The sequence below is a fragment of the Mercenaria mercenaria genome, chromosome 14 (assembly GCF_021730395.1).
Source record: "Mercenaria mercenaria strain notata chromosome 14, MADL_Memer_1, whole genome shotgun sequence".
NCBI classification, from domain to species: domain Eukaryota; kingdom Metazoa; phylum Mollusca; class Bivalvia; order Venerida; family Veneridae; genus Mercenaria; species Mercenaria mercenaria.
In genome coordinates this window covers 2,550,419-2,569,658 of record NC_069374.1, presented here as the reverse complement: position 1 = coordinate 2,569,658, position 19,240 = coordinate 2,550,419, and the positions used below count along the sequence as shown (strand labels likewise).

Below are 19,240 nucleotides of genomic sequence, written 5' to 3'. Positions count from 1 at the left end.
ATACAAAATTTATTATCAATAAATATTTTTAAAAACCACAGTTTCTTTCATACACTATTTATTTGAGTACTAAATAAAGGGTAGTTCATTTATTCATAAATTCCATTTTAACGTTTCAAAATTATTGTATATTTAAATCAATATTTTGGAAAAGGCTTTTTTCTTTTATTTTCACCCGATTAATCAGAGTAATCAATCTTCGCCTGGGTATTGTTGTAGCCGATTGTGTGTATTCATAATCTATAATCTCAGGGCATGAACATCGGAATTATCTGACAGGTTAGCATTTGTTTTAGTTTAACTTCTAAACAAATCTAAATATGTACAAAACGATTTGATACATTGGTTGAATGGGCTGAATGGCGCTAAACAGGTTTGGAGATAAAAAGTGAAATTGATCATTGAGTGATTTTCAAGTACTGGAATGTATAATGACTTTTCATGTTTCATTAGACTGTTGTGTAAAGGTAAAATTTTAACAGCTATTTGTTACATGTTTAAAAGTGGATATGCATTAAGCTAATGTTTAGAATATATATATTTCGGTCAGTTAGTTTTATTATTAACCACATTGGCACTTTGGAGGAATGAATGGATATGCTAAGACTGAAGTCTACAGAAATAGTTCTGCTTTAGAAGGTATATTTGTGTTTTTTATTTAGAAATAACTCTGATGTTTACAGTTTTACTAATGTATTAAACTATGCTGTCAGCTCAATCTTTATAGACTTGTATTAAAATAGGATTAGATGCCGAAAGAATTAAAACTAATCCATGATCATAGGTTTTTGTCGTCTACATGTATTCATATTTGTTGAAAATAAGCCGATTAAAAATGTCTCAGTGCGAACTAACACAAAATAAGGATAGATACATGTAGATGATCATTTTATTGTTTCGTTAATATTTTCTATATAAAGATCTGTATAAGATATCAGATATTGGACACTTTAATTAACGCTCCATAAATTAGGATGAAGTTTGTTGCACAAGGTAAGATTTCTTTTCAGTCTCCTTTTTTGCTCCTGTCAAATAACGTTATTCACGGTAGTCACGCGACGGACGCATCTCCCGGGAATACGTTACGACACCTTTACGGCTTGAACATTAATATTGTATAATAAGAAAAAAAGTAAAATGGTCCAGCTTTACGCGAGATAAAGCGGGAAAATTACGTCACGACGTTCAAACATATCTTCAGCAGCAGCTGCTGCATTTAATACATGTTTTCTTTGAATAAAATCTATATGAAAAATATACTATGACAACCAAGGTTTAAATTATACACATTCAAAAGAAAGAATTATTTCATAGGTCGTTGACAGGAAGCACAACCGGTTAGTTAAATAAAAACGAAATGTATAAAATACTAACGTAATCATGCTATGGAATATTCTCAGATTTTATCATGTTTCTCGAAATATAATGACGTTTTCTTTTCCCTTCAGAAAAATGAGCCATCTAGCATTTTGGAGCAAGAATGACCTGCCGGACATGCGGCTATCCGGAGACAGAATGCACGGGTCTATGGGTTTCCAGGTAATTGCTCGTGATATTTTATTTGGTTTCTGAGTGTTTCTGGCTTCAAAAGCAGGATGCATCTACTTGTTTGGGAGGCATGTTAAAAAGTATGCGAATGGGGCAACGTCTGCAGCAGGGATTAAGGTGGTATCATTGGCCATAACTCGAATTAAATTATATTTGCTCCGGTATCTAAATACTGTTACACAGTTCTCCGCTGAGGCGACAAATGCAGAAGTAAGTCAAATAAACTTACTCTTCTGAAAAGCACATTCCCTTCTTTCCAAGGCTCTTGCCAGTTGCTAGGAGGGTCCGGTTGAGGGGACGCTGGGTAAAGAGGGCAGGTTCGGACTTAGTGCGATATATAATATATTATAAATTGCATCTATAAACTTGCTTATGATTTTCAAGCTGATCACAATTGCGTTAAGATGTACGAAATAATATTCTTCGTGTATGATCTGACAGAACCAAACCACCGACAGGAAAATTACGTTACCATCAAACTTGAAAACATTATCAACGTTATCTTATTCTCATATCAAACACAGATGCCTAAAGGTTGCTTTCGTCTATTAAGTTCAAAGGTCTTGCATTGAAATATTTTCGTTCAGAATGTTTATTCATCAATATATACCTATAAAAGATTTCAATATATCGCTCTCTGTATTCTAATTCCTGTATACATATTAATATTTGATCAACAAGATTGAAAGAGAAAATCGACTGCGACAGTCGTAGGAATATTAACATTGATTTTCATTGCATAGCAGATTTTAAAATATTCAAAGTGTGGGAAAACTTATCAACTGTTTATAAATTTACCATTCTATTATTAATAAGATGAAGTTCTCACTCAATTGAAATGCTTAGAGATCTATGTTTCAAAGATATTAAGTTTCTTTTACCGAGTACATAGAATTTATTACGACATATGAGCTACACACCAACTTCAAACACTCAGTAAGCGAGAAATATTAAAGGGAGATATAAATACTATTAAATGTAACTGTTTTCATGTCAAATGCTAACCAAATCCGATGTAAATTTAACTTGTTTATAATTCACTGGTGCGGTACTTTCTAAACAAAGCTCTAGAGTAATGCAAAACACTTTCCAACTTTTGGTGCGGTACTTTCTAAACAAAGCTCTAGAGTAATGCAAAACACTTTCTAACTTTCGTTGAGCAGAAGTACTGGAATCGAACCCCTGCATGAATAGTCTAGCTTCGAACAGATCCCTAATTAGTCGTTTGTACTCCGATTTGATTAAGTTTGCATTGTTCCTGCCATTTCATGTTGTATAGTTCGAACCGAAACTATTACATACATTTCTCCACTGATATTGTTGACAAAATATAATGAAGTTAATTTGAGCATAAATAACTTAAATAATAATAATTATTATTATTGTTTATCATTATTATTATTTGTGTTGTTGTTGTTGTTTACCTTGAAAGCTGACTCAAGGTCTGCATATTTCATGCTGAACACATTGAATCGTAATTAGGCCGTTTAATTTGAATAGATGTCTGTCTAATTATCAGATTTAGATCAAATGGATAAAGAATACATTTCTTTGTCTAAGTTGGTATAAAGATGGTATATTTAGATAAAGTAAAATGTATATACACATTTTTGTTAAAAGAAAAAATAAATATTCCTCTTTTGATAAAGTATTAATTAAATCGATTTCTCCCTCAGGAGAATGGCGTTTTCATTTTCTGATACTGGTAATATTATGAATAAAATTGTCAAAAAGCATGATTTATTAAACGATATAATATTGTATTTCATCGATTTTGTTTGAATTGTTTCATTGAAGTCTTTAGAACGCGTTATAATCCTCTGTCACGTAGAAGCGAAGCCGGAAGTCGCTGTCATGACGACGGGATTTGAACTCTTCATCTCAATAAAAAAAAATTCAGCTATATATTCGAAGTCCAAAAATTGATCCCTTTACGCCCCGCATCTCTTTCTCTCTCTGTTGCCTTTCATAACGTGCAGCAATAACTTTAACTTACAGAATATAGATTTTTGCCTACTTTTTCTCCGTCGATATCTGCCCATCTGTTCACACTAACACGCTAAAACCATTGTCTTGTTAATTAATGTTTCACGTGCAATATCAATATTAGAATAAGATCTCTCGGCTATTAACTACATAATTTACTTGGTTAGCATCTTAAATCATTGCAGCAGGTAATGAGGCTTGCGTCCACATTGATTCTAGAGCCCATCATTTCCTGTTTTCTTGGAAAATAAATCCTTTATGATGTTACTTTGATGGCTTAATTAAGAGTTTTATGTGACGTCATGGACGGTAAAGGATAACAGGACACTTGTTAATACAAAAAAATGAAGTTGGATTTTTAAACGAAGTTTGCATCAAGTTACATTTGGATTTACAGTATGGCACGTCTACCCGATAAGCCTTTTACTTCATGGAGGGCACTTGTTTATTACATGAAATCAGAATGTGGCGAAAAGGTAATTCATTTATGAAAATAGACTGAAAAGCACGGGAATATCAGTTTTGATATACTTCTGTCACACGTGCCTTTTGATAGTTTTTCATGTTCTTTTTTTTGTCCTGAAAGGGGCGTAGCGTCGTAGTCGTTTAGTTTTTGAAAGTGTCACAGTCCGACACACTAAAAACGCGCTGCGTGAGGATGTACTTGTCCTGGTATCGCACGACAACTTTTAGAGGGTGGATGGAAGGACAAGAATACTAAGTCCGAAAAGAAAGCCCACAGCGAAATACAGGAGATTCGTTTGAAATAACTTTTCATCGTGCCATTTTTTCAAGACGCCTATCGGCGAGAGTCAAAATGACGAATGAAGACTGGCACATATGAACCATTATACTGCATACGCAATGACTCGGTATAGATCTAGTTGAAAGAAATGGAAAAATGTGGTATTTACTACTCTTTCATGAAAAAATTATTAAAATCGAATAATTATATGGATACAATATGTATGATTTCCACCTACTTCATCTTACATTACGGGGCACACGTCACATTTATGACGAACAATAAGATAATTAGAACATGGATTTTATAGCGATATGATTGATTTACTGTATCAGATATCACGAGATATTGTCATCAACGGAATTATTTATTACAAACAGCAGTTAAAGTTTACTTATTTGTAAATACGTGTCGTGTGACTGTCCCCTCAAAAAGAATTGGATATAGTTGCATTATAGTTGTGCCCTTCTACTCCCGTTTGTCTATTCTTTCACATGGCCCAGAAATTCCAAATTTTCAAATCTTCATGGATGAACACCCGTGGTTGCAAATGCACCCGGCTGGGGAGTTGTGATAATTTTTAAATTGGGTCACTTTTATCCACTGGACAGATTTTTTACTCCTGGTTGCGCTTGGGAAGAACGGTCATCTTTGCCACGTTGTTGACATCTCTTTCTGGAGATAAAAGTTTTGTATGTTAAACTTTAGACTTGGCTTTTCGAATCTCTGAATCTTCTTGTGTGCCTGCGCGCGCGCGCCAGTAGGTAATAATCTTCGAAGTTGAATGAAGTGCACAGATTTTTCTTTCATTATTTTTAAATGCAAGATTTACAGTTTATATTCACCTTATAGTTTGTTTTCTGTATATCATTTCCCTAAACAAAAAGCAGTAAAGCGCACTGATATTGATTTATCTGGTATAAAATATCATTTTAAGTCACACTAAACACTGTCTTTATCTATTCTTTGTGTTATTGGAGTAATCAAAATAATCTATAATCTAATCTTGACAATTTTGTACTTTAGATATTAAATGCAGAGATATTTTAATAGATAAAATAGATCGTGAACGCTTTTTGATATGACAAACATCTAAAGATAGTATGATTAGAAATAAAAATCCATAATTACTTTCAGAGGGAAAAAGGGATAATTAATTTCTATGCCAGTTTATTCGATTTATTTGTAATAGCATGTTAGATATCATAGTCAAGACATAAAATATCACAAACAGTACTTTTGTCGTTGAATAAAAGCATTGCTTGGAGTATTTCATCACGAATGGCAAACTTAAGTGGTTTGGAAAGGTTTCAACTTAACAAAAGAAATCTGTAGCAGCAGCAGCAACAACAACAACAACAACATATTATACATTACTTGAGATATTATATATCCCAAACAGTGATTTGTCTTTGAATGAAATCATTGTTTGAAGTTAGATGTGAAGGGGTTATGTCACGAGGGTGCAGCCCGAGTGATATACTAATAGGCATCTCAACGAATAACAACGATTTTATTCAAGAGTAAATATTTGTCTGAGATCTATTATTTCAATTCTAACACGTTATCAGGACTATTATGTACATCCTAGATAGAGGGTTACCCTTCTAGCCCGCTGCTAGGACGTTTGACGCTATGAAGAAATAACAGTTTTAAACTAGAATAGCACTGCCCCGGATGGGCTTGCTGATGAGTTCTGGATAGCATCCGTAACACATCCGTAGAACTCATTTTAAGTCATCCGGGGTATCCGTTTAGAAACCGAGGACATCCGGGGGATACATGCTCAAAATTTTGCCACGGATAATAAATCCGCAAGTAAACCGTAATAAGCCCGTAATAAGCCCGTAACTGTTCTTAAAAGATCGTAACAGTCCGGAAGACAATCACTGTGGTCAAGCCAAATACGAGCTATTACGGTTTTATTCCAGTTCTAATGAGGTTTATTAATTGCATTGGAGATTTAAAGTGTGATTCTAGCTTTATCGAGTCATGTTAGAATATATTATTTAGTCTACTTGATATTTTCACTATAATTCTTCCAGACTAAGGTGACTGTCACATTGGTTATGAATATTAGCGAAAATAATTCGACAGCTGATAAAAAAAAATCTTAAAAGCTGGTTATTGGTGACAAAAGTATTGTCATTCATTCTAATTTTGTATCTTTTAATTTGTATGAAAATCATTAGATGTAACTGAAGAAAGTACTGTCCTGAGTTTACCTGTTATGGGGGTGATGTCACCACTTGACGTCTTTTACATTTTCGTATAATTAATCTCAAATTGATCATAACTGTTCAAATAAGAACCATTGCTTTCCATTAAAATGTCTACAGCTTGACAGTAGGCAAATTATACCCTCATCTGTAGTCTTGAATAGAGATAGCTTTAAAATCTTGTCAAACTTTGAATAAAACGTTTTAGAAAACGGATTACGGACAGTGAAAGTGAAATTTACATCTACAAATAAAAAGGGAAAACGACTAAAATTTGATTTAGATAGATATAAAATTTCATTGTACATTTTTGAATTGGGGAGACGGGAGAGAATGCAATTTGCATGTGCGGAAATAGAATTTGCTGCCTGTACATTTTTCAGTTATCTTTGGAATAAAACTTGCTTATGAATGTATTTGGGAATAGTAACAGGTTTGGGTGATTTATTTATTTTCCTTTATCACAAATACAAATTTATACCTTGTAGACGTTGAAATATGCAGAAATGCTTAAGCATTACCCTGCTAAAGTTCTATAGTGAACTTGTCCATCTTTCAATTTGGACATCACCATTAACTGTTAAAAGGGGTGCTTACTAAAAAGATTCCGACTGAATGGCGAACTGTGCAAATATTGATCAGACTGCACGGATGTGCAGACTGATCATGATCTACACTGGTCGCAAATGCAGAATCAGTCGTGCCCAGCATGATAAAGGTTAAGTCTTCAAACAGTTTAACAGCCTTACAAACTTGTGGAGAAATCTAATAAAGACGGTGCATAAACTTGGGCACATCTTCGTATAGGCACCATGCGTATATATAAGTACATTTATTTAAAGCGTCTTTAAGTATTTACATTCATCAACATTAAACCACTTTTGAGATTTGCCCGGATTACCACTTATCAGCGGAGATTAACGTATGCACATTAAACATTCGGTTTAAAAGCCATCGTTAATGGGTTCAAGTAGAAAGTACAGTGGAATTACAGTCTGTTCAATGACTTAACATTTTAATGTTCAATCACGACTCCCGCTTTAAAACTGAAATGCAGTGGTAGTAATATAGTTTCCGCCTACATCTTTAAATATAATAAATTTATGGTAACTTGATTGTGAAGAAAGCTTGATTCTTTTGAAAGTAACTTTACTTGATGAGTCTCTGTCGTGACCTGGGCGGATTTCAAACCGGTTACTTCCGATAGCTTACTAGTATATAAACACTATCACACATTCGACCCTACATGCGTTCTTTATATTTTTTACAATTCTAATTCTTCCTTTATTATATCTTCTTCGCTTGACAAAAAACAAAGGGAGTATATACGTAAATTTTTAAAACAGATGTTTATTTAACAAATGGATCTACCATATACAAGTTATTAATGATGTAAATATACGCGTTTCCTGTGGACGAGAGGGGCTTTTTAATTTAAAGTTTTACCAAATTATGCTATATAACAAGCAAAAGCTATTTTACTTTAAAGTGGGCTCTTTACTATGTAGACACAGAGAGACATACAAATACTATATAAAATTCTAATACTTATATCTGTCATATATACATTGACACTAAAGTCTAACAGCTGTATAGAATTCATATCTTCAATTAAATGCACAAGACGTACATGGTTTATAGCTCTACCAAAGTTGTTTAAAGAGTTCCATTCCATGCAGAATTTTGGCTGCCATAACAACCAAAGATAAAATTTAAAAACAAATCCAAATCTGCAAGGCCAAGAACTTAGATATTTGGTATGTAGCATTGTGTAGCGGTTCTCTCACAATCTTTTTTCCAAATCATGCCCCTGGGATCAAAATTGGCCACGCCCAGGGATCAGTTGTTTTAAATAGACTTATATAAGAAAAGCTTTAAAAATCGTCTTGTCTGAAGCTTCAAGACCTTGGGCTTAGACATTTGGTATACAATATCGTCTAGTGGTCTTCTGCCAAGTTCGTACGATTGATGCCCGTGTGGTCAAACTTGACCCAACCAATGGGGTCACTTGGTTAACATACACTTATATTTTAGGAAACACTTAAAAAATCTTCTTCTCCAAAACCTCAAAGCTTATATGTTAAATTTTGGCATATAGCATTGTGTAGAGATCTTCTACAAAGAAACCTATGTATCCATTAGAATTAGGTGAGAGATATCGGGATATCATGGTCTTCTTTAATGAATATGCAAACTAAACATACTTTTATAAAATTTGTCAGCTTGAAACTGTCTTAAAGTAAAGTTGGTCGGACTTTATTCTTATTACAGAACCCAGAACCTTGACTCGAGTATAGGTACGTTGATGTGGACCTGTTCTGACCGGTGTTTAGAATTTATTACGCTGTGGTTGTAAAACTCTTTTCTTGCACTTAAGATAAGCATGATAAGGTTTTATGTTCATTTTATTAATCTTAAGGGTTTTGAATAAATCGGTGAATAAATAAATAAATTCGGCACAGAGTCATGGAGCCCGCCATTGAACTGAAGATAAATTTTGATCAAGTGTAAATATACTTGAACTGATTAGCATAAAATATATAGAAATCGTGCGAGATTGTAATTTCTATTTCTTTATTTAAAGATTTATAGTAAATAAAAATGAGACTGTTCACGGTGAAAAGCATATGGCATTGATATACGATACGTGATGTCTTTATTCATGACACTTCTGGTGAATTTTAATTAGAATATGCAGGCTTGATTAATACGGTAAGTTTGGATGTGATAAAATTTGCTTAAAAACGTTGCTGGAATACGAAAGTGCATTCTTTATGAAACAAATGAAAATTTCTATATATAGGTGTGATAACTGGGCAACAAAATTAAAATGAAAACGTTGCTGTTCTTTGATGTGTTGATTAATTGACGAACACAACCTGATCTGAACAAGGGATTGCTGCGGAATTGAATTAATGGGAACTATTTTCTGTGAATATGTCTTTAATTAATTTTAAGATATACAGAGTTTCTCATAGAGAATGTTCTGTTCTGATCATTGTAACATTTGAAAAAGACAATTAAAGTGGAAATGTCCTCAGAGCGGCTCACATCAAAGTGATAGCACGTGAAATCGTTCAATATTAATGCGCAAATGTGCTTCTGCGGATTTGTCTCTATAAAACTTCCGATTAAATAACGGATAAACAATGCTATTAAAATGAATTTTGTAAAACATTACCGCTGATACAGGAGTTAAATAGGTGCATATAAATTAGAAATTAAAAGGGAATGGATAAAGAAATCTTGAAAATGAAGCAATCCAAAGATATATTATGCAATATAAATTTTTGTCAGTCTAGAAGATTGTTTGCATTTGAATTACATTTATTAAAATCAGATAAAAACAAAGTATGAAATGGATTTAAGTATCAATAAATATACTTAAATTATATATTTTATCATGCAACAAAGTAATTAAAGTGACTGTAGAAGGTAATAAATTAGTGTACCCACGTCTTTAGCTACAACTATAATACCATAACCAGATTTCATAACAACATATTTCAGATTATTAACTTGCATTTTTTTTCTTTAACTTGCGTGTCCTCACCATATGTATTAAGGATTTTATTATGGAATGAGGTCAGTGCCATAAGTTTTGCTCCATTTAGTTGGTGAACACCATTAAAGTTTTTACACTCAGCAATTAATACTGCTGTAAAAATGTAGATATTTCTTAAACAACGTACAATGATTTTGAAATATTTGTGCAAAATATCAATTAAAAATTGTTCTTTTTTATCTGACTAACAATAAATGCATGCTCATTTCTTTACAAGAAGGAGTTTATGTTACACAGAAAGTCTGTAAAATCTATCCAACGTTTGAATACAACTGTTATGTTGGTGGACAAAGACATGTCTAGCATTGAAAATGAAACCTAGTTAAGGATACGGTTCTATGAAACACACCGCGGCACATATCCATCAACGTTTAAAGCCTGAAAATCTAAATTTTCAGTTTTCTCTTGCACTGTCTAATATGCATCGATTTCAAAGAAACTTTGCAAGAATTTTCATTTTGAAGCTAATGTTTGTTCCGTAAATTTTCAGCGCAGCTATTATTATGATAAAGGCGTACTCCACGCTAAGGTGAAAATACTTCTGGACATATTTGTTTAAGTTCAACCAATTAAGAAAACAATTACAGTCGATAATCACAGTTTACTTTTCTTCATGACATATTTGGTGTATTTGAATACACTGAACAGATTGTGCGTGAAACATCAAATGGTTTAGAAAGTCAATATTTATTTTGTGGAATAAGACCATGATAGAGCTGTATTTTTTTCGTTCTCGTCTCGAATTAATGAAGTGACAAATAATTGACGAAAGTAAAAATAATATTGACATAGACTTAAAGTCTTGAGTAAACTTTTTGCAGCACTCGGTATATGAGAAATGTTTGAAGAGGTTTCATTGCTGAACTGCGACTTTAAAGGGACATGCCTCCAGATAAACGTGATAATTTAAAAATAATTAATTCGGATAGCAATTGAAATTAGATGCCCAAACATTGTAAATCAATATTTTTAGATAGGTGTTTTGATGTGCATGTTACAAAGTAGGCCTACAGCTAGATTTCTTTATTTTTTTTATCAGATTTCATGAGTGTTTTTTGTTACATATTTTATTGTTTGAAAAGTTATTTCTGGAGATAACATGTTCCCAAAACGTACGGAATCACTTCATAATGTCTTTCTATTGCAATAATGAACTACAGAAAGTGTTTTTTTAATTTCGGAAGATTTGACAAATGTCTGCAGCATGCAAAAATACTCCGCGAAAGAACTCGCGCATATATAACGATGAATACTTATTTAACAGTTTAGATGATAAACATTATTGGTTCTAAACTGAACGTTAATGAATTACTTACCACTTTATTTTGTTTTAGCCAAATTTTATCTTATTTACCCGCGCATCATCATGTTCTTTACTCAACGTCATTCAGAAAGTTATGACGTCACAATGTTTACGTTGGAAAATAATCAAATAATTCTGTAAGAAATATACATTTATTTCACATTTTAATATTGTTGGTGTATATCTGTATGATCGCTCTTAGTTTTTTGTATATATATTTTGTATTCTAAAGGGAAGATTATGATTTTAAAAAATCGGTTATGTATAATTCATATTCTTCCGCGTTCGAATATAGTACGGTGTGGGCTATCTGCGAAAATTAAATTACAATAGATCCCACTTTTTGTTCAAAACACAGATATTTGTTAATTTAAACTCACAATTAGGCCTACATTTCAGTACACAACTGAATAATATGAAATTATATGAAATCAATTATAGTACTGTTATCTGTTTCAGGATCAAAGAATACATACGTCTGGAAACACTCGACCATCACAGAAACATCGGAAAATATCAAGTTCTAATCTGAATACATCTGTAACAATGGATGTTGATGTCGACAACGATCTTCAGTGTCCCATTTGTCTGGAACTTTACACATATCCTATCATTCTTCCATGCTCACACGTGTTGTGTCGTTCGCCATGCGCAGAACAGCTGTTTGACTTCAACTTTATACGCTGTCCGGTTTGCCGGGATAATTGTTATGTTAGTGGAGGCATTTCAAGTCTACCAAGAGTTATAGCCCTAGAAAATATTATAGAACGGTATAAAAGTGAACAGAAAAAAGACGCAAGTTCGTCTTCAACGAAAACTATTTTGAAGCAGACAACAACTAGTGCTCAGGCAAGTCATTCTGACACGAATGAAAATTTAGCTAAATCCTTGTCTTTATTAAATAGCAGTGTTACAACACTATCGTCTTTAACGGAATCCTTTAAAACTGAGTCAGAAATTAAGTGCCAAAATTGTAAAAGTGCTGCAACGAGAAAACGAGCGAAAAAGTATTGCACTACATGTGACAGTAATTTTTGTGCAACATGCTTGCGACAAAACCATCCAAACAAAGATCCATTTACTAACCATGAGTTCACGGAGCCTAGACAACATTCATCCAATAAAGAATCTTCAAAATCTGCAAAAAGCAGACCTGCTGGTGCTTCATCTAGTTCTTCATACAGAGACGTAATAGACTGCTACTGTACATTATGTACGCAGCCATTTTGTTCCGGTTCAGATGACAGATTGGTACACAATAGTCACTCGGTTCTACCAATCGAACACGCCTATAGAGACTTCAAGGTACTTTAGTTTATACTTATTCATTTACATATTCTAAATACATACATAGGGCCTAAGTGGAAGACAATATCAATCAAACGGAAAAGAGATTTGTTAAACTGAATACGATAGATTGAAATTGAAATTTTTTTGCATCAATTCCAGCTCAGTTTTCGGTAGTATTGTCTCATAGGACAGAAGACGGAACATCTGGTACCAGGCTACTCATGTTTTACAAAATAGTAAATGGACTGTTTGCAGTGCCAATGCCCTCTTATGTCATAACCCTGTCCGCTTTTTTAGACACATGCACCCCTTGTCTTACAAGCAGATTCTTACACATTGTAACTATTAAAAGTTCTCTTTCTTCCCAGCTTCTATAGTTCTATGGAACATTCTTTCGACCGATGTGGTGCAGGTCTCTACACTGGAACAATTCAGACAGTGTGTGACCAAACGTTCTTAACGTGAAAAAATGATGTTCTAAATTTCTTTCAATTGAATACTCTTCTTTTCAAAAACACTGTCATCTTTGATTTAAACACTTGATGAATATATAAGTATTACTTTTACCCTCATGCACATTTCTTCTTTTAAATTTCTCACGAAGACGTGCACCTGTACGTAATACTCGAAAACAGGGCGCTGCAGTACTTATAGACAGATAGACAGTTGAATTTAGGGCCTAAATCTGTGCTTGTCTAGCCCAAAGAGCTATAAAAATGTTTTTTTTAAGATGTATTTTTAGTTCTTTGTCTAGCCATACACCGTGCTGTGCTTATTGTGCTTATAACGCCCATCTAAAAGAGTATGCCTTCTGGTAATAAACGTTATTTGAAAAAGAAGTTGAAGATGAATCAATAACTTCCCTACCTTTAACCCTTACCATTCTGGACACGATTGGTTCTGCCTTCGAGACCAGTGTAGATCATGGTCAGCCTATACATCCGTTGCAGTCTGATCATGGTCTGCACTGTTCGCCATTCAGTTAGTATATTTCTGGTAAGCACCCCTTTCAACAGTTAATGGTGTTGTGCAAATTGAAAGACGGACAAGTTCATTATAGAAATTTAGCAATGTAAGGGTTAAAAAGTCCCCTAAAACCTTCAGATACTGATGGTTTTAAGCCTGAAGTATGGTTTACGGGTGTTTTATATTCTATCCGGACTAGCACTTATACTTTTGTTGCCTTTCCAGAATTCCATTGAAGATAATACTGAAAAATTATCCAGTAGCCAGTCAAAGGTAGTTACAAGTCTGAAAGACCTCAAGGATGGACTCAAAGACGTCCAGGTAGGCAAGCATTTACTTAGATAGTGGCACAGTATCTCGACTGCCTGACAAATTATTTCTTAATAACATTTTTAGTTGTTTTCCATATTTAGTATTTAGGAAGAACATGTTTAAATTGATTTTTTTTTAAATATACAATAATAACCCATTGACCCGTGACTTTTTAGAACCTTTACATTAACTTCTGTACTAGTATACCAGTATACTGTTGCTTCTGCGAATTACATGCTGATCACACAACAGAGTCAAAATAAGCATTATTTGTACATTGGTTAAAAAGAATGAGCAAATTCACAATAAAGTAGGTCTAAAACAAACAAGTAAAAGTTGCATTGATAAAGATATCAGGTCTTCTATGGATTTATTTTATTTCGTACCTGTGGATTTTCTGTCTGAAATACAGCGTATATTTTACTAACGGATACAAAACTCTGTATTCAATACGGGAAAATATTCAAGAACATGGCTGCTTCTCTTAGTTGTGACGTGAATGCTGAAATGAGAAATGACGTCATGATGGCGTCTCGACGTGCAATGCGCCCAAAAGAGCACTGTTTCAAACATGTTTTCAGTCTTTATCTGTCAAAATGGTAGACAGTTTCGGTTGATATAACACTAGAAATATGGATACTTTGTATGTGTATAATAAAATGGTCACTAAAGCAGTACATGATCTGCTACGTTGCATTCGGCTCTCGTAGATTTTGCCAGGCCGGATCACACTAGGTACAAGTGCCTTGTGGGATTCACACCTGGCAAACTCCACGAGAGCTGAACACATTGCAGATTATAGTCCTATTATAATAATCCTGTTATATTTGATTCAGACCTGGAATGATTTAGGTACTGTATACTTTCAGCACGTGCTATCGCGGAGGCGGGACGAGATCAATATACAGTGTGATATGCTGCTAGCGGAAATAGAGAATAAAAGAAGTTATTTTCTGGCAGACCTGGAATATGAGGAGAGAATCCACACGAACAGTATTGAGGACAGTATAAAGAGACTAGAGAAAGTTCTCGGCGCCTCTCAGGGTCTACAAGGTTATGTTAAGGATGTTATTAGCTCGGAGAAAGCGCCGTTTTTAGAAGTAAGTGAATGCTTATTTTACTCTGACACTGTAAATGCATAACTTTCAATATTCTTATACAATGACACAATTTCTAAAGGCTGCTACGGCCGTTCTGAATTTAACTTCAGAGAAATAATTTGAAAACAGGGGATACACATAATTTGATTAAAATTCGGCGATGTGGATTTTTTTTTAACTTCATTTACATTTTTTTTGTATTCATTAACATGTCTGAAATAACCATTCATTATATAACGTTTCCTTCCTTTTCAGATTGCGAGCACTCTGAATGAACGGTAAGTAATTTTTGACCAACTAACCATTCAAGACCGGGGTAAAATTTCTGCCGCTGCCAGACTGGCAGACGTACGGTGCCCCTAAAGTGACATGTTACGCACTTTTTTCCACTTAGGTAAGGTGAGACTTTTTTTATTTCGTTTAAACGAAATCTTTTCGTTTTTATTTCGTTTAAACGAAATCTTTTCGTTTAATTTCGTTTTAAACGAAATAAAAAAAGTCTCACATTACCTAAGTGGAAAAAAAGTGCGTAACATGTCACTTTAGGGGCACCGTACAGACGTGCCTAGCGTGCATAATATGTATCTGATACAATGGACGCGGAAGCGACATTCACTTATTAACACTACTTACCTTATGACCTTCTACTTACCTTATGACCTTCGTAAGTAATAATTGTCTGAAGACACGGCTTCTACTTATTACTACGCTGTCGTGCTACTGACTTGATTTTTTTAAATTTAGCTCTTGACAAAGGAAGGGGCATGATTACACAAAAAGTTAAATAGCCTCAGGAGTAACCTCCCGTAATTAAAACATCGGGTAGATGCTACGTAACTGTGTCCAAATGATCTGTAAAACATATTGCGTATGTTCCCTTGTAGGGTAATAGTATGTTACTAAAACATCGCACAAATCGACAGTATCAACCTTTGAAAGAAAATACCTGGAATTATAGACACTAATTTTTTCATATCACTTTATGTATTCTTTTTACGAGATATATAATTTTTACTGATTTTAAATGAATTTACACATCCTGATTTCTAATTTTCAGTATTCAGAAGGCCACATTAGACTGTGAAAGCGCAAGTAAGATGTTGCCATTGGACACAGATAGTCTTAATTACAAGGTCGTTGACTGCCGAAGAGAAAAAGTGCTCCTTAATGAAATTCACTATCTGAGTCGTAAGTCCAGTGTCGTACTTCACAAGCGTGAACGACCAAATGTAAAATGACACCGATTGGTCCATACCCATCTGCATAGAATTTAGAAATATACTTAAATGGCTTTTGCATTTTCTTTCAAAATTAACAATTTTGAACTCGCATTAAGTCAAGAATGTGTACATGGGTATAGAGTTGAACGTTTCTACATTATCATCACATAAAGCCTTTCATTCGTACAAAAAGTGATTTTGACTTAACACAAATGAGCCGTGCCATAAGAAAACCAACATAGTGGCTATGCGACCAGCATGGATCCAGAGCAGTCTGTGCATGTGCACAGTCTGGTCAGGATCCATGCTGTTCGCTAACAGTTTCTCTAATTGTAATAGGCTTCTAAAGCGAACAGCATGGATCCTGACCAGACTGTGCACATGCGCAGGCTGGTCTGGATCCATGCTGGTCGCAAAGCCACTATGTTGGTTTTCTCATGGCGCGGCTCAAATGTGTAACATTTCCAGAACTCTGCAGCGTACACCGTATGTTTCTGTTTTTCTTTCCAATATACCTAAAACTGTTTAGTTACTGTAATGACGTCTGTGAAAAATTTCTAACAAAGCAGATAAAAATTGTAGTATATAAGTAAAAACGACTATCTCGTTTCAGCACCCTCCACGCCTATTGTCGATGTGACGCGGTGCTCACGGAGTGAGAACGCGGTGATTCTTGCATTATGCCCGCCAACAAATGTCCACGAAGTGGTAGATCAGTATGAAGTCCATTTCTGCTCAGAGGAACAAAAGAATGTTGAATTAGAGGTAACGTATTTCTTCTCTATGTTAGGTATAAAAATTGAAAGAAGAAAGGAAAGGTGAATTCTGTTTTATTGCATCGGCAATCCATTGCTTAGCATTCAGAAGAGTTCACAGTAGTATTGTAAATGATTTTTTTTTCTGAAATATTTTACAGGAGACAGTAATTGTGAAGAATTCAGTAGAAGACAGTTCATCAACGAAGATCTCAGCCAATGCCTCTGGTGTCTTGGTGCTTCTGCTAGAAAACCTTTGCCGATCTGCAACCTATTATTTCTGTCTTACCGCTAGTAATACCGCTGGGAAGTCTGGTAGTTCGGAGGTCGTACAATGCACTACCTTAGCCGACGGTGAAAACGTTATACCAGGTAAAAACTTGTTTTGTCAGAATTGTCGGAACCAATATTTTGAGTAAATACACGGGAATATCATGTCATATTACCATTCATATTTTAACTTTTTCGACATTTCGAATAATTGTTTTTGTAATACATGTAAAAGCTAAGAAATGATTTTATCATTGAATGCAATTGAATTTTCAGCTCCGGCAATTACAGAGAGACTTTGCAAGCGTTTTACGTCGTCCATTCAGATATTTTCATCGAGTCCGGTAGATGTCGCTACAGAGCAAAAGATTTCTCACTTCCTGTTGTATCGTCAACCATCACAGAATCGGGTATGGAAGTGCGTGTCTATGTACGGACGCGAGGAACACCGAGTGTTTGGACTGGCGCCCAGCACTGAATACGAATTTGTAATTCTTGCGTATAACCAGCGTGGAGAGTGTCAGTTGTCAAATAAAATTGTTTTAGAGACGGAATCATCGTCAAGTTACTAAAAGACGTCCATGCAAGACTTTTAGAGAAATAAGGGAGATAGTCAATGATAAAGCAATACGCTCGTTAGACATACAATGTTACTCATTTTTATAAAAACTTGAACCCAACTGTGGTTGATACTGAACCATGCATGGTACTTTAATTGCTTGCTGTTAGTCTGTTTAGTAAGGCTGGTCTACAGAATCCGTTCTTTAGATGGTATCTATTTTCCGAGAAATATTAAGATGGAAAAACCTACTAGATCTGCATATACTTGCAAATTTGATTAATTATAGGATGCTAAAACTGTTACTTTTCTCTGAGAACTTTTTACCTCATAGTTCAAAGAGCATCAGTATTTATTGTTATTTATTTATTTATTTGATTGACAGATTTTTCTGATATACTCCGCTAGTCACTGTAGAATTGCTTGGGTTGTTTATGTGATAAAAGCGTTATTTTATGAAAATGTTAACAGTTACATTGTACTGTGGTATATACATCAGTCAGAAACTGTGCCTTATCTGTGATAACCTGACGTGCACTGTTTTTATATCTGCATTACACGTGCATTTCTGTTTGTTTCACGGTTGTTGTCTAAGGAATGTTGTTTCTGCGTCATGTTTATTATTCATGTATACATGTATTTTAAAAAAAACATAATTGTAAAGGTAATAGCCTCGTAATGCCACTGGGCAATTTCCGTATGATTATGTAGTCTCCTGATGCATTCGGCATTCTTCGGAGGAAAATGTAGCTGAACGCGCACATGATTTTCTGTAAAAAGCCGGAGAATGCCGGAATCACAGGCAGTTACGTAGTTTGCCGAAATTCATTAAGGAACCACTGCATTAACGTTATGTATCTTTACATTTGGAACTAATGTTTTGAGTCGTGTATTTCTGTTTTCTCGAGTTCTGAAGCAAAGTTGAATACCAGAACTGTATAATTTGATACAGAGGTTAGTAATTATTTATTCTTGGGCTAATAATGTATGAATATATTCTTGCACAGATTTTGCTGTTATTTTGCACTATTATATCCAATGCTTGATTGTAGTTTATCACTGCCAATGTTATCTGTAATCTTGAATGTAGGGAAGGATTTAGCTTTTATTGTGCCATTGTTTGCTGATAGTAAAAGTTAACGAAAATTAGTAGTTTGCATATTTGTTTAGTTCCACTCCTGCAGACAAGGCACGTTTCACCTCAACGTATAAACTATTCAGTCTGCATTTACTTTTGTTGGTGATAAAAATACGTTGCTGAGCTCGGAAGATGCAGACAGTTCATTCATGCAAAGTTTCAACGTACCAATGAAAGAGACTAAGTTTAAGACTTACACAATACGCTGTTTAACGTTGTTAAATACGGACCCTAAGTACCCAATCGTGAAACATCGGGTATTTA

The 19,240-nt window shown here is 34.4% G+C and overlaps 1 protein-coding gene across 9 annotated transcripts; it reads left to right on the top strand.

Annotated features, from left to right (window-relative positions):
* The first annotated feature begins 230 nt into the window (after nt 1-230).
* LOC123526150 (E3 ubiquitin-protein ligase Midline-1-like) lies at nt 231-18,987 on the top strand. Of its 9 annotated transcripts, none has more exons than XM_045305170.2 (10): nt 231-279; nt 1,449-1,539; nt 11,826-12,671; nt 13,848-13,943; nt 14,804-15,034; nt 15,290-15,312; nt 16,092-16,222; nt 16,868-17,019; nt 17,171-17,381; nt 17,556-18,987. In XM_045305170.2, exons 2-10 carry the CDS (start codon nt 1,453-1,455, stop codon nt 17,849-17,851), a joined length of 2,073 nt encoding a protein of 690 aa, XP_045161105.1. In that variant the 5' UTR covers nt 231-279; nt 1,449-1,452; the 3' UTR covers nt 17,852-18,987. The 9 variants fall into 9 exon arrangements, with proteins under 9 accessions (XP_045161105.1, XP_045161104.1, XP_045161106.1 ...); XM_045305169.2 differs by lacking the exon at nt 231-279 and adding an exon at nt 317-639; XM_045305171.2 differs by lacking the exon at nt 231-279 and adding an exon at nt 326-467.
* Nucleotides 18,988-19,240: the final 253 nt, after the last annotated feature.

What these genes read in the sequence shown, in the direction of transcription:
- LOC123526150 (XM_045305170.2), top strand. Translation starts at nt 1,453, where the DNA reads ATGAGCCATCTAGCATTTTGGAGCAAGAATGACCTGCCGGACATGCGG. An exon ending in AGAAAGCGCCGTTTTTAGAA is followed by an intron (nt 15,035 to 15,289) that starts GTAAGTGAATGC and finishes CTTCCTTTTCAG; the next exon opens with ATTGCGAGCACTCTGAATGA. An exon ending in CGGTGAAAACGTTATACCAG is followed by an intron (nt 17,382 to 17,555) that starts GTAAAAACTTGT and finishes TTGAATTTTCAG; the next exon opens with CTCCGGCAATTACAGAGAGA.